The sequence below is a fragment of the Oryctolagus cuniculus genome, chromosome 7, assembly GCF_964237555.1.
Source record: "Oryctolagus cuniculus chromosome 7, mOryCun1.1, whole genome shotgun sequence".
Lineage (NCBI taxonomy): Eukaryota > Metazoa > Chordata > Mammalia > Lagomorpha > Leporidae > Oryctolagus > Oryctolagus cuniculus.
Window position 1 is genome coordinate 46290862 of NC_091438.1, and position 15289 is coordinate 46306150.

Sequence of the window (15289 nt, forward strand, 5' to 3'; positions counted from 1 at the left end):
CACAGCCAACCCCCGACCTTCCACGGCCCCTGTCAGTCACCCATTCCAACCACACTGGCCTCCTTGATCTTCTGAAACACAGGAAGCTCCATGGTGTCTCAGGGCTTATGTAGCTGCGGCTGCACTTACCTAGAGAGTCGGACCCCTCCCCACCCCCACCCCCTTTTCCAAACGCCTTGCCCCCTCCCTTCATCTTGGAGAGGGTTTTCCTAACCAGCTACAGAAGGTTCTCCACCCCATACCCTGCTTTAGTTGGTGCAGCTGTTAAGCCACCACTGGGAACGCCCACATCCTATATCAAAGTACGGGATTCAAGTCTTGGTTCTACTCCCAATTTTGGCTTCCTGCTAATGCACAACCTGGGAGGCAGTGAGTGATAGTTCAAGTAGCTGGGTCCCTGCCACCCACAGGGAAGATTTGGGTGGAGTTCTGGACTGCTGGCTTTGGCCTGACCCAGCCCTGACTGTCACAGATGTCTAGGGAGTGTCTGTCTCTGTCTCAGTCTCTCTGCCTTTGAAATAAATTCTTTTAAGAAGTTTATTATCCAACATATTATATACTGTCATACATCACTTAGCAACAGGGATGTGTGCTGAGAAACACATCCTTAGGTGGTCTGACTTCTGTGCAAACGTCACAGAGTGACTCATACAACTCCCCCACGTGGAGTGCCACAGAGGCCTCGGCCAAGGCCAGGACGTCTCTAGGAGATGCAATCTTAGAAGCCCCCCGGAGTATACGCGGTCTCTTTCCTGCGTCGTCATCAGGGGGCCCACAGTTGTCTGTGTTTATTTTCTGGCTCCGTCACCAGGATGTAAATTCAGTACAGGTAAAGGTGTCATCTCCCGCAGTGAGGGTCGTATCGCCTGGCCCAGATTCATGTACGTTCCCGGCAAAGACTTACTGAATGAATAAATGAGTGAAACTATTGCAACAGCCCAGACGCACTCAGAGTAAAGCTGCTGAGATGAAAAGATGGTGAACTCAGGAGACATGAAGGGCTCACCATGCTGGCTGCTCTTCCCTGACTGTCGCATTCCTAGGAGACTAAGCCAGGGGGAGGGAGGCCATAGCTAGTGAGAGGTATTTTTAAACTTACTCCAGCACAGTCTCCCTGCCTCTGACTCCTCACGGGTTTCTGTGCCGTTTTCATGTCCCTTGGCTGAGTGCCCGCAGTCAGTGTGGGTTGAAGCCTTGCAGTGTTGGGTGCCGGCTTGAAAAGTCTGTTTAGTTCACACAGTTACTGAGCATTTGCTGTGTGCCAAGCACTATGACAGGTTCAGAGGAGGGTTGGGGGACGGGGCCTTAACTTAAGGAGCCTAAGTCTAGGCTTCAGAGGGTAAATTGGGTCATTTCCCTACAGTGTGGGAAAAGCCGCACAGAGAGAGGAACCTTAATCCAGGCAGTGGATAGTTAGGGAGGTATTCAGGAAGGAGGTGACATTTGAAGGTGAGTGAAAGAAGAGGTGCACCTGTAAGCTGGGCAGTCTCAGGGGTGTGAGTGCGAGCCAGGGTCTTTAACGAGGTTCACCCAGGAGTGGCGGCCAGGTGATATGCAGCTTCCCCCCCAGAAGACGCTTGCCCACCCCAGGGTTAGCTCCCACTCACTTCTAGTTTCCTAAACACATTCCTGCTTCCACCAGTGGGTTCTGTGACACAGGTGCATGGGGAACAAGCACAAAGGGGCATCCCGGCCTTCAGCGGGTGGGAGGACTTGTCTGCTCTCTGACGGGTGGGAGGACTTGCCTGCTCTCTGACGGGTGGGAGGACTTGTCTGCTCTCTGGAGAAAGCCAAGGACTGACCCTCCTTCCTCCTTGACTCACCCGCAGCTGCCGCCCAAGGGGAGGCTCCGGAGCCTGTGCAGCCAGCACGTGGAAAAGCTGCAAATCTTCCAGCACCTCCACCCCATCGTGGTCCAAGCTGCTTTCCCCCCACTCTACAAGGAACTGTTCAGCACTGAGATCGAGCCCCCAGAGGGGCTGTCCAAGTGACCCGCCCAGGGGGTGGGGACTCCCTTCCTCTGCCTGTGGCCTGCCGGCCTGCCGGCCTGCCTCCCTGAACCCCGTTCTACCCTCAGCCCCCTCCTGTCCCGTCTCCTCTGGAGGTGTGCTCCCTGCCTCTTTTTTGGGAGTGAGCGAACGCTGAGACTGGTTTGCAGCCCAGACGCTGGCCTGGCAGCAGGACAGTAGCAGAGGGTGAGGAGGGGGGAACGCCGTCTCCAGCCTCAATCTAGTCTCTCACTTTGCGTACCCTTCACCCCCAGCTTCTGGGAGGTGTGGGCTGGAGTGAGGGGGGGTACAAGGACCTCTAGGAGGACCAAGGTGCCCTCAAGAGAATGGGGGACCCAGGGCACCCTGGATGAACAGAACTCAACTCTGGGCTTAGAAGCTATGAATAGGCCTTTGAAATACCTCATTGCGTTTCCCCGTGGGCTTCAGCTGGGGGAGAAGGATCAAGCTCAGAGACGGGCACCTGGGGCCCAGAAGTACCTATATGAATCTGGATCCTTAGACACCTGCCTTCCTCCTGCCTCCCAGCTCAGCAAGAAAGTGGTTGGGCACCCTGGGTCTAAACAAAACTGGATACGTGGAGGGTGAGGATGAGGGGAAGGGGAAAGGCAGGATAATTGCTTTATGGGATTTGGGGGGCGGGGTAGGGTACAATGAAGGCCAAGAGCATCACAGACAGACATAGAGTTAGAATTCAGACCTCTTAAGTTGCACTTTAAAAATAGACTTCAGGGTTAGCACCAATCTGATCAGAGAGGTACATCCACAGACAGGCGAAACACACACAGACGTTCCTGTAGTCCTTAACAGTCCTTAACAGTCTCTCATCCTGGAGGTCACGGCTCACAGGGAGCCTCGTGGCCCTGGGGAAGTCCCATTCCTGAGGGACCCCAGAACATTCCCATGGTGCTCCAGCCCGCCAGTCTGAGAGCTGGGGTGGACACCAGAGTCCACCCCAGCTCCAGCTGCTCCTAGCAGGAGAAGCAGAGATGGCTGACCCGGTCAGTTGGAAGGCCAAGGACGATTTTCTTGGCCCTGGCCTCCAGCCTTTGCTCTGGTTGTGGCGAAAGGCAACAAAGGGGACGCCACCACTCTGTGACCGGGTCCCACTGACCCCCAGGAGGGCAAAAGAGCCCTGGGAACAGGGCCGAGACCAGTTCTGCAGCTGCCATGTTGCCCCAGAACTTCTCTTGGCTTTCTTGATGGCCGTGAACCCTTCTCTAAGGGATAAGCTGCAGCCGATGGGGGTGGGGGTGGGGGTCTTCCTCTCGGGGGAGGGTTTTAACTGGGTAAACACAAACCCCAACTTGTGCCGTTCTTTATAAAGTGATTCTGAAGGCAAGAGCTGTGTGTGCGTATGAGAGCGTGGATTAAGGGGGTGGGGGGAACAACCCTGAATACTGTTACCCCCTACCCTGCTCTCCCATCTCATTCCTGCACTGAGATCCAGGCTTCAGGCTCAGCCATCGGGCAGGGTCATAAGGATTCTGGCCCCCTCCCCAGCCTCTGCCCAGACTGAGCAGCCTCCCCAGCGGCGGGTGCATCCTTAGGAGCCCCCGCCGAAGGAGCCGCAAATGAAGCTCCGCAGGGGAGGCTATGACCCAGAACTTTGCCGTAAATGACACCCACAGGGGACTCGCGGATTTAGAGGTGGCACAGAATCGCCCAGCAGCCGGGACACCTAAAGACAGCCCTCCGGAAAGTGACTTGCCCGGGCTAGGCGGGGAGGGGGCGGGAGACCTGAGACCCTGTTGAGTCTCCCTGCTGCCTCTGTTGCAGACCCCTCCCAGCACCAGAGCCTCCCTCTCTCCTTCCTCCCCCTCCTTCGCCAGCCTGTGTGGCGCTTGCTGCAGCCCTCTCTGGTTGCTTTATTTATTTATTTTGCACCAACAGGGTTGCTGCAGACTCATTCTCGCCTGGTTTAAAGAGAGAGAGGGAGAGGGAGAGAGGGAGAGAGAGGAGGAGAGAGAAATGCTTTCTGGCTCTTTTCTCCTCCTCGGTCTTGGCAGCAGCAGTGGCAGTGAGTGGCAGTGGCAGCAGCAGCAGGAGCAGCAGCGGCCCGCAAGCAGGCAGGCAGGCAGGCAGGCAGGCGGGGAGCAGGGAGCCAGGAGCCAGGCACCCGGGGAGGTGCAGGGGCCTGAGGTGCAGCTCGAATGGGCCGGGGGCCCCAGCCCTGGACAGATGCGGTGCCCAACTTGATGCCACCCTCCAGCTTCTCTGGTAAGTGCCCCTCCTCTCTGTCCCGTGGCCGCAGCTGCCCTTTCCCGTAGCAGGCTTGGCGACCTGTGTGCCTGCCAAGGCTGGAGGCTTTGCACGCCTACCCCCACGCCGCACCCGCCAGCCATTCATCCTGGCCCCCTAGGACTTCAATGGGAGAAGGAAATGTCCCAGGTGCACGGGTAGACGTGTGGCAAAGAGACCTCCCCTCTGGCTCCCCTACTCCAGGGAAGGGTTTTTCCCCACAGTCACGGTGGAAGTTCCAGAAATCTTTCCCCCGGGACGCCCCTCCCTCCCATGCAGGTCCTTGGGCCTTGATATGCTGTGCTTTAAAGAGGACATCCTTATTCACCGGGGTCTCTGGACCGCCACATCCGGCAACAAAAAAAGCTCCCCGTCTTTGTCGGGGCGATGCCCTAGACCCCACCCCACTGACAGTAGTTCCGACACCTATCTCTAACTGCAAAGTGGCCGGAGCCAGTCCTGTGGCCACAGGGATTGGCAAGGGAAGTTTGTGACTAAAGGGAACCACCTTATTACAATAAAAGCAGTCGGCCCGCGGTCCCCAGCCCCTGGCCTAGCAGGCTGGAGGGCCAAGGGGGAAATTCACAGGGCAGGGAGGAAGGAGGCTGAGTTACACGCCTCACTGCACTTGTGCTGAGTGCGGAGCAACAGGGATGAGCAGGAACCGCAGCGGCAGTGATGGAGAGCCGGCTGTCAGGTGGACTTCCCAGAAGAGGCACGGGGAGGAGGAGGGAGGCTGGGGCAGTTCTGTCCCCGGAGAGCTCCTGGCTAGCCCTGCCGCGCCATGGGTACCTGTGAGGTGTGTGCAGCAGCCTGGACCCCCAGCCGTCCTTTCTCAGCCTGGAGCCTCAGCTGGTTTCCCGCATCCCTCTGCGCGTCCGGCCTCATTCTCTAAGTTTCCCAAAGCTGCCACCTTCTGAGGTGCTGTAGGGTGTCCACCAGGCGGCCCTGGAGCGGGAGGGAAGGGGCAGGCATCACAGCAGCTCGTAGACTAACTGCCTCGCCGCATTTCCACGTGGGAGGAAACACGGCGCGCGGTGGAGAGAGCCTGCAGCCCCAGAGCTCCGTGGTGGTCAGGGTCTGCAGCCTGGGAGAAGCCCGGATGTGTGGCCTCCCAGGTGACTACTGCGCCTTGCCGATTCCAATACTTCCTCCCCGTTTTGGGGTCCCTGCTGGTGCTCGACAGGGTGAGTCAGGAGACTCTTGCCACCTCAATCCCTTCTTTATTATGTCCTCCTCATGGCCACCTTCCTGCCACTGCCCAGGTCCCCCCGGTTTCTGGAGCCCCCTGTGAGTGGGCAGGTTCTGCACACTCCTGTGCCCGGACACCTGCTGTGCCAGCCCAGGGCTCCTCTCTCCCAACCCCACAACATCTGTTCCGATGCCGCTGCTCCTCTCTCATCTTAGCCTCCCCAGTTCACAGTTGGTCCCATGCATTCTGGGGAAGCCCAGGCCAAAGGGGACAAGGGTGCACCCTGAGCTTCACACACGGAGCCAGTGTGAAAGCACCACTGAAGAAAGATGTAAGAGGACCCAGCGACGGAACTCAGAGCCCAGGCAGCCCTTGGGTCCCTCACCCACTGCAGCTTGGTCTGTGGGAGCCCCTCGGCGGCTCTTGGGAGGAATTCACAGCTTCCACGTCCAGTGGTCCCTGCGCCCTGTGTGCATCCTGAGCCACAGCTAATGCGTAGTTTGGCTGCCCTCCACACAGGCATTCTGGGGACACGGGCTCTGCCAGCCTGGGGGCAGAGCTGGGACCTGCACGGCTTCCAGCCTTGGGTGACTTAGTCAAGGTGAGGACTTCTCTGCTGTCGGGACAGGGGGCTCCAGGCCAGGGATGCAATCTCCCCGACGCTTAGGCAAAGACACAGGTACGTAGCTCTGTAGAACCATAGCAGGACGAGAGGGACAGGGCAGGGCTGCTGCTGGTGGCGGGGGAGCAGATGTCTGGGAGGAGGGACCTGGGGGTATCCCTGAGCCTCGGAGTTCCTGCCCTGCTGCTCCCTGTCCTATTCCTACAAAACTTTCCCCACACAAGGCAAACTTTCCCAGGGTTCCACGAGCTGCTAAGCTCTCCGCCAGTGATCCAGGGCTGAGAGGGAGAGGAAGAGAGAGATTCCGCAAAGAGAAGCCCCAGAGAGCCCCAGGGAGGTGGTGCCCCAGAATTCTTCCTGGTTCTGTGCCCTGCTTGCTGGCAGTGCTGAGACGGACAGACCAATGTGTGTCCCCCTCGGAGGAAGGCCAGGGGAAGTCCAGGGGCGCCGGCGTCTGACGTCCCGTTCCAAAAGGGCCCATGTCGTCGTCTGTTCCAGGACTGAAGAGGGCATGGATGCGGCTGCAGCTCCAAAGCGAGCCTGGCCCCCCTGGCCTCGCCTCCTCTTCCTGCTCCTCCTGCCTGTGGGGAGCTGGGGCAGCTGTCCTGCCCCGTGCGACTGTGCCTCCCAACCCCGGGCAGTGCTCTGTGGCCACAGGCGACTGGAGGCCGTCCCGGGGGGCCTCCCACTGGACACTGAGCTCCTGGACCTGAGTGGGAACCGCCTGTGGGGGCTTCAGCGGGGCATGCTCTCCCGCCTGGGCCTGCTCCGGGAACTGGACCTCAGCTACAACCAGCTCTCCACCCTGGAACCTGGGGCCTTCGAGGGCCTACAAAGTCTGCTCACCCTGAGGCTGCAGGGCAATCGTCTGCGAATCGTGGGGCCGGGGGTCTTCTTAGGCCTGTCTGCCCTCACACTGCTGGACCTCCGCCTCAACCAGATCGTCCTCTTCCTAGATGGGGCTTTTGCGGAGCTGGGCAGCCTGCAGCAGCTGGAAGTTGGGGACAATCACCTGGTGTTCGTGGCTCCGGGGGCCTTTGCAGGGCTGACCAAGCTGAGCGCCCTCACCCTGGAGCGCTGTAACCTCAGCACGGTGCCCGGCCTAGCCCTTGCCCGTCTCCCGTCCCTGCTGGACCTAAGGCTTCGAGAACTGGATATCGAGAGGCTGCCGGCGGGGGCCCTCCGGGGGCTGGGGCAGCTAAAGGAGCTGGAGATCCACCACTGGCCATCTCTGGAGGCTCTGGACCCTGGCAGCCTGGCCGGGCTCAACCTCAGCAGCCTGGCCATCACCCACTGCAACCTGAGCTCAGTGCCCTTCCAGGCACTGTACCACCTGACCTTCCTCAGGGTCCTGGACCTGTCTCAGAACCCCATCTCGGCCATCCCAGCTCGAAGGCTCAGCCCCCTGGTGCGGCTCCAGGAGCTCCGGCTGTCAGGAGCCTGCCTCACCTCCATCGCCGCCCACGCCTTCCATGGCTTAACCGCTTTCCACCTCCTGGATGTTGCAAACAACGCCCTCCAGACGCTCGAAGAAGCGGCCTTCCCTTCCCCCGACAAGCTGGTCACCCTGAGACTGTCCGGCAACCCCCTGACCTGTGACTGCCGCCTGCTCTGGCTGCTCCGGCTGCGCCGCCGCCTGGACTTCGGCACATCACCCCCTGCCTGTGCGGGCCCCCGGCATGTCCAGGGGAAGAGTCTGAGGGACTTTTCCGACATCCTGCCTCCAGGGCACTTCACCTGCCAACCAGCCCTGATCCGGAAGTCTGGGCCCCGGTGGGTCATTGCCGAGGAGGGGGGCCACGCTATGTTCTCCTGCTCTGGGGATGGTGACCCCGCCCCCACGGTCTCCTGGATGCGGCCTCAGGGGACTTGGCTGGGAAGGGGCGGGAGAGTCCGGGTGCTAGAGGACGGGACGCTGGAGATCCGTTCAGTGCAGCTGCGGGACCGAGGGGCCTATGTCTGTGTGGTCAGCAACGTGGCTGGGAATGACTCCCTGAGGACCTGGCTGGAGGTGATCCAGGTGGAGCCCCCGAACGGCACTCTCTCCGACCCCAACATCACCATGCCAGGGGTCCCTCGGCCTTTCTTCCTGGATGGCAGAGGCGTGGCCATGGTGCTGGCCGTCGGCTTCCTCCCCTTCCTCACCTCCGTGACCCTCTGCTTTGGCCTCATTGCCCTCTGGAGCAAGGGCAAGGGCCGCGTCAAACATCACATGACCTTTGAGTTTGTGGCGCCCCGGCCCTCTGGGGATAAGAACTCTGGGGGCAATCGAGTCACTGCCAAGCTCTTCTGACCTTTCCTTCCTCCCGAGCGACCCAGCCACGTCTGCTTCAGCTGCCAGAGGAAAGGGGGAAGGAAGCCCACTTGAACCTGAACCTAGTCCCGAGTGGCACAGACCTCCACCTCGTCCTGCCTGCCCTGCGCCAGCGGCTGGTGCTGCCTTGTGAGAGGGGCTCTGTGCCCTGCCTTTTCCAGTCTCAGGACAGCGGCAGCTCCTCTAGGGTCCCAGGAGCTGCAGATCCAGAGTCTGCGGTCAAACCAGCCCTCCCTCTGATATCCCCACCCCCATCCACCCCTACATGGGAAGCATAATCAAGGCACCAGTCTGCTGGTCTAACCATTGAGCTCTCCTCACTCACACTTAGATCCTCTAATAAGCAATACGAGCTTTGCCAGGCACAGCTGCGTTTACTTTGGAGGGGGCTGGGGGTTCCATCTGGAGTCTCTGCTCCTCCACCAGGCATCCACCCTTCTTTTCTGCTCCCTGCGCCCAGGCCTGCTCCAGGCCCCTGCTGCAAGGAGCTAGAGTCAGGGCCCCTGAGGTTTAGGAGACAAGGGTGCGGGGCGTGGGGTGTGGGAGGATACTTAGTGCTGTCTCTGCATGAGCCTATGTCACCTTCCTCTGGCTGCCAAATGGCCGCAGCAGTAGCAGCCAAAACTAAACACGAGCTCTGGAATTTTCTTGACTTCAGGCTATTTCTTCCCTCTCCTACCCTCTACCACTGCCCACTGATCCTGTACCCCCATGGCCTTGCCCCTAGGGAACCCAGCCTGACAAACAGGGGAAGGAGGCCCCTGGGCGGGTCAGCACGCTCAGGTGTCTCCCACCTGCTCTCCTCTCTGGCGCTGGCACTGCCAGACAGGATCCTCCCCACGCAGGGGATTCCCAGGCAAAATTTCCAACCTAGGATACCCAGCTCCCCGCTCCGGGATCTCCCTGCCAGTCCTGGGTCACAGACCCCTAGTGCCCTTGGGGGAAAACCAGGAGGGAACACCAAGAAAGTGACTAAGAAAAGTGAGACTCGGCTGCTGTCCAAGGAGAGAGACCCAGGACAGCAGCGAGGAGGATGCAGCAGGGACAGCCTCCTGCTGCTCTCCCCACCCCCGCCCTGCGTTCAGCACAGCCCCTCCATCTGGAAGCTGTGTGGGGACCCCAGGCTAGGAAGCAGAGCAAGGCGTGGACCTGCAGACTCCCCACCCCAGGTGGGGGGGGGCTGTGCTTCAAAAAGAGGGCAAACAGGGGGTGCTGGGAACCAGAGAGACAGGCCACAGGCTCAGCCTCCTCAGCAGGGGAGGAGCCACAGAGAAGGGAGAATCACGCGGCCCCGGGGAGCCTTTCTCTCCGCAGCAGCATCTGCCCTGTGTCCTCAGTTCCCCTCCACCCTCTGCAGCCCCCACCCACCCCGATGCCAAACCGCTGGCACACACGCCGCCGAGCCTCCTGGCTGATTCCCGCTGCTGCTGTCCTTGCTCTGGGCGGACTGCACTCATTAGAAGACTTCCAGCTCAGCCTGCCCCTGACAGGCAAGAAGGAGCTGGTGCCATTGAGGCAGCACCGCCCGGCTTCCTGGGCAGACAAGCTCTAAACAGGAGCCAGGGCCAGAGGTGAATCTGAGAACCCCAAAGTCTGGAGAGTGAGAATGGAGAAACCCGCGTTCCCGACAGGCCTGTGTCCCTGAGTTTCCAACCTCCCCCACCCCCAGCACCCCTGCAACCTTCCCCTCTACAGTTTATAATGTTCCAGAAAGTTTTCCCAGGGCACAGCCCTCCTCTCCTCCCCATCGTCTGCACTAGCATATCTGGTTGGGACTTGGGTCCCGAATGTTCTTACTCGCTGCTCTCTCTGCACTGCAGATAAGGGCAGAGGCAGCCAGAGCCTCTCAGTGTCCACAGCAGTGCTGCCCAATAGAGACAGGATTCAAGAAACATCGGCAATTCACATTTCCTAGGAGCCACACTTGAGGAATGGAAACGAGGGGCTGGCATTTGACCTAGTGGCTGGGATGCAGCTTGGGACTCCTGGATCCCATTTTGGAGTTCCTGGGATCAATACCAGGCCTCTGTATCCCCGGGAAGGCAGCAGATGATGGCTCAAGTGCTTGGCTCGCAGCCACCCATGTGGGAGACTCTGATGATATTCTGGGCTCCTAACTTCAGCCTCACCCAGCCCCAGCTGTTCTGGGCATTTGGAGGGTGAACCAGCAAATGGAAGATCTCTCTGTCTCTCCTTCTTTCCCTGTCTGCCTTTCCAATAAAAAAGAAAAAAATTGTTAAAAATCAAAATGAAATGGATACAATTAATTTTACTCCTATATTCTATTTAATCCAACACACTCAAACTATTACCATTTGAATAAGTTACCAAATATATAAAAATTAGTATTTAAAATAGATATTTATATATACTTATATAAAAATAATTAATGAAATATTTAACACTGTTTTTCATATCAAGCCTTTGAAATTGAGTGTTTATTTTATACTTCTCACACATCTCAATTCAGTCATTAAATTTTAGTCAGAAATATTTTATCTGTACTTAGATTTCCTAAAATTCAACCTTGAAAAACTATGTTTGCTCCAAACATGCATGAAAGTTTTCCATCTGTTTCAAATTTCATATTAATTTGCAGGTGCTCAGGCTGCTACAGTGACAGTACAGATCACATACTGTGATCCCAGGTGTAGACTAAGCGCTCTTTGGTGCACAAACTATCCCCCAAGGAACACATTCAATCTTATTCCCTACTACCGCCCCTTATTCTCTTTTCAAGGCTCTTCCATAATATTTTAAGGAGTGAAGCCTGTTCTTGTACCAAGGTTACTAGGATGAGAAATTCCACAGCTTGTCCAATCACCAGCAAGGCTGTCCCTTATCTTTCCTGTCTGGGAAGGCTGCCTTTAGCTCAGCTGTGACTGACCATACAGGCTGCTATCTGGGTGCCAGAGAGACACGAGTGGGTGGGCCACATTCCATGTGCAGGGGTGTCAAGATACCACATCCTGCAGGCAAATCCAATCAAGGCTCTGCCCAGGTTGGAAAAAAAGAGCAGGGAAAATGCTGGAAGCAAAACCGTGTTTCCTTGCAGGGTCTACCCTCCCGCCTCCAGCATTTTCCCCGCCCTGTCCCCTGCTCCCACTGCCAGTGGAGCTGCCTTTGTGGAGGTTCTTGTCTGTGCAAAAGAGAATTCAGACGGGAGACAGAGATTAGCCGGAAGCATGCTAGTCAGGTTTGATGAATGCAAGTAATGAAGAGAGTATACCAGGTGGGTCTGTGTTCAGACTGGAGTCTTCATGGATGTGGGTGTGGGACACCCTCTCTGAGATATTGCTGGGTGTGAGATCCCTCCCAGGACTTCATAATAGAATCCTTGGTGAAGGGCAGATGAGATTCCCCTAAGCTGCCCCCAGGGAGAGGGCTGGGACCCGCCCGTCAAGATTACGGAATGGTGGCAAGACTTTTGATCTAGTAAATGCTGGTTTGTCTCCCTCTCACAAAAATTCCCATTTCCAAACAATTCTCATTTTCTGGGGCCCCTTGTTGGACACATAGGCTAGCGTTTACTTAGCTCCCTTACCACCACCAGTCCCATCTCCCAGGGGGCGGAGGAGGCTGTGGATGGGACTCCTGCCCTGAGAGGTGAGTGTGAGGATGACTCAGGTTGGCGAGCACCTGAGACCAGGAGCCCCTGAACCCTGTTCCTCCAAACTGCTTTGTGAGGGGAACGAAGAAGGAAGCGCTGGGTGACAGTGACTGAAGAGGATAAAGAGAATCTCTCCTAGGACACCTGTCCCAATTCATCAGTCTCATCTAAGACTGAATAGCAGCACCAACCCGGGCCAGCGCTATGGCATAGCAAGTTAAGCCACTGCCCAAGATGCTTGCATCCTATATGGGCACAGGTTCAAGTCCTGACTGCTCCACTTCCGATCTGTGCCTGAGAAAGCACCTAAAAATAGCCCCTGTACTCATGTGGGAGACTCAGAAAAAGCTCCTGACTTTTGTCTGGCCCTACCCTAGCAGTGACCATCTCTCCATTTGTAAATCTACCCTTCAAATAAATCTTTAAAAACAAGACCAAAAAAAAAAAAAAAAAAAAAAAAAACAACAACAACAACACTCATGCTCCCAGTTGCCGGCTTCTGTGAGGGGCTTGATTAATGCAGAGGAAACGGTGACTTCTGCGGTGGGCATCAGGAGAGATGTGTGCTGTTTCCCAAAGACTGAAACAGCTGGATATCGTTAGAATGGCTCAGGGTGCGTGCTCTGCGGCCAGGCCGCCTGTGTGTGAGAACCCTTGGTAAAGTCCACTTTCCCGCCTCTGTTTACTGAGTGGACACACCTGCCCACCGACTGCCCTGGGCAACCCAGACCATATGTAAATTCGTTTCACCTACTGCCTTGTGGAGCCTCTTCAGAACACCCCTCAAGGAAAAAGAATTTACTCTTAGGAACTGGGGAGAATGAAGACATTTGCAATTTACGCAATCCCAGCTCCATCTTTCAATCCTGATTTGGGCTCTCGCAGGAGGAACGAGATGGCAAGTCCCAAATGCGCGGTGATTGGGATCACCTCACCCAGGGCTACTTCTATTCCCTTCTGCCCTGCTTGCCACCTCACCAAACTCCATGCTTCCCAGGCAGTCGGCCCAGGAGACAAGCACGAAGCCACATCTCACTCCACTCTCTAGCACCAAGGCAGAGGCTCCCTCCAAGAGCTCTGCTTCATTTCTGTGCCCTCTTTCTCTTGCCTTCTCCTATATTATCCTGAGTTTTGGCATGTTTTACTGTGCCCTCTATCCACTGCTCATGTCAGTCAATTCTCTTTGGGCAGTTTCATCCACATCTGTAGCTTCAGTTACTACCTGCATGCTAGGGAGTCCAACAAGGCAGGACCTAGCCCAACTCCAAGGCTCATGAGACCCCATTTATAGCATTGCAATGTTTCCCCCTAACACTTATCATTTTTCTGATGCAGTTTCTTTCTTGCTTTTTTTTTTTTTTTTTTTTTTTTGACAGGCAGAGTGGATAGTGAGAGAGAGAGACAGAGAGAAAGGTCTTCCTTTGTCGTTGGTTCACCCTCCAATGGCCGCCGCGGCCGGCGCCCTGCGGCTGGTGCACCGCGCTGATCCGATGGTAGGAGCCAGGTGCTTCTCCTGGTCTCCCATGGGGTGCAGGGCCCAAGCACTTGGGCCATCCTCCACTGCACTCCCTGGCCACAGCAGAGAGCTGGCCTGGAAGAGGGGCAACCGGGACAGAATCCAGCGCCCCGACCGGGACTAGAACCCGGTGTGCCGGCGCCACAAGGCGGAGGATTAGCCTAGTGAGCCGCAGCGCTGGACTTCTTTCTTGCTATTAACCTCTTATCACTGTACAAGGATCTTCATTTTGCTGCAAAGCAAATCTTAACATATCCCTCACTCTATTTCCTAATTCCACATATGTTCTTTTGTTAGGTAGCAAGGCAGATAGATACTAGCCTGTGTGTGTGAGATGGTTGAATAACAAAAATGGATTTCTTGTGGTTGAATGAGGGAAGACGCAGAGAAGCCTGCCTCAGAAGCCAACAAGCATTTGCACATCAAAAGTCTCTCTCAAGTCCAGTAACCTTTTAGGTGTGTGTTACCCTGGGGGCAGTTCAAGGAACTCCACCCCCACCCTGTGCCAGGGGGGCTATTAGAGTCAAGGACACTGCTGATCAAAGCCCTGGTAGCAATTTCATGAATTCCCCTCCCAGAAAGCCCATCACCACCAATAGCCCTAGAGGGGAAAGGAGAGACATTGGGCCCTCACCTGGAGTGTTTATGGATGTGGGCCCTTGCTGGGTGGAGGGCTTCGGGGCATGGGCATGGACCTGTGAGGCAGACCCAGCTGTTGCAAACATCGGGTGAGGGCAATGAAGTAGAAACTCATTATCGCGCCCTGTTTCTCTCTCTGCCTCTCAAATAAACAAGGCATCTTTTAAAAAGTAAGGTTGGATCTCCATCTCACATCTTTATACCAAATAAATTTCAGACAAAATATTTATGAATATACACAAAAAGACACTACAACAGCATTTAAGGAAAGCATAAGCATTTTAAAAAGTAATATGAAGCAGTGGGAGATTTTTCTAAATTTGATATGAAATTCAGAAGTTATCAAAGACACTGCTGATAAGCTCAACTACATAAAAAAGTTTTTTAAAAAATTTAAACCATTTGCCTGCCCAACAAATCACCAGAAACGAAATAAAGACATAGGACAAATGGAAAACGGGAAAACATTTTTAACTTTACACAAAGAGCAGAAATCAAGATTCAACAACAAATAAAGTACATAAACAGATAATTTACAAAAATAAAATTTCAATTACCATGTAAAATTTGTGGAAGAAGGGAATTTGCAAGATTGTATCTTTCCAATTAAAAAAATGCACACACTTCTTTAGTAGATGCATTTTAATCATTACTCACATAAACATACAAGGGTAAGATGAAATATGCTTGCATATCTAGATGTTAAAGGATTGGTTAAACAAGTATTATTAATATAGCTCACATTCATACTATGAAGCAGATCAGTATGAGCTGCTATGCAGTTTCAGATTATCAAAAAGGAAGCTGCAAAAATAGCATGCACTATATGTCATCTAGGTGGGAGTATACACTTGTATGCACGCATATTAGGTGTAGGATAGCTTGTGGAAAACCTCACAAACTGGCAGCATTGGCTGTCTCTGAAGGAAAGACCTATTAATTGTAATAACCTTTTTTTGATTTGAGTTTTATAGACAGTGAACTTGTTTATTCGAAACCAATGCTGACTTTTAAAATTCAGGGGGATAAATGAAACTTAAACGCCATCTCCCTGATTGACCAAAGATAAAATCTTGCGTTCATTCAACATTTATTGAGCGCTCATCATGTACCGGGCATCGTGAAGGTGGTTAGTGCAGACCTGTC

The 15289-nt window shown here is 55.1% G+C and overlaps 2 protein-coding genes and 1 long non-coding RNA gene across 7 annotated transcripts in view; 2 read left to right on the forward strand and 1 right to left on the reverse strand.

The window, feature by feature from the left end:
- The window catches only part of RORC (RAR related orphan receptor C), a 25852-nt gene extending 22501 nt beyond the window's left edge, over positions 1 to 3351 (forward strand). For all 4 annotated transcript variants that reach the window (XM_070077713.1, XM_070077712.1, XM_051857301.2 and 1 more), the window contains one exon: positions 1830 to 3351. In XM_070077713.1, the coding sequence (XP_069933814.1) occupies positions 1830 to 1991 (162 nt within the window). In that variant the 3' untranslated portion in view covers positions 1992 to 3351. The remainder of the gene's footprint in view (positions 1 to 1829) is intronic.
- LOC127493561 (uncharacterized) overlaps positions 1 to 5161 on the reverse strand; it is a 16416-nt gene extending 11255 nt beyond the window's left edge. The window contains exon 1 of the long non-coding RNA XR_007923843.2: positions 5043 to 5161. This is a non-coding gene — a long non-coding RNA (uncharacterized lncRNA). The remainder of the gene's footprint in view (positions 1 to 5042) is intronic.
- On the forward strand, positions 4095 to 9346 carry LINGO4 (leucine rich repeat and Ig domain containing 4). Of its 2 annotated transcripts, none has more exons than XM_070077710.1 (2): positions 4095 to 4229; positions 6563 to 9346. In XM_070077710.1, exon 2 carries the CDS (start codon positions 6576 to 6578, stop codon positions 8355 to 8357), a length of 1782 nt encoding a protein of 593 aa, XP_069933811.1. In that variant the 5' UTR covers positions 4095 to 4229; positions 6563 to 6575; the 3' UTR covers positions 8358 to 9346. The 2 variants fall into 2 exon arrangements, with proteins under 2 accessions (XP_069933811.1, XP_051713260.2); XM_051857300.2 differs by lacking the exon at positions 4095 to 4229 and adding an exon at positions 5985 to 6121.
- Positions 9347 to 15289: the final 5943 nt, after the last annotated feature.

What these genes read in the sequence shown, in the direction of transcription:
- LINGO4 (XM_070077710.1), top strand. Translation starts at nt 6,576, where the DNA reads ATGGATGCGGCTGCAGCTCCAAAGCGAGCCTGGCCCCCCTGGCCTCGC.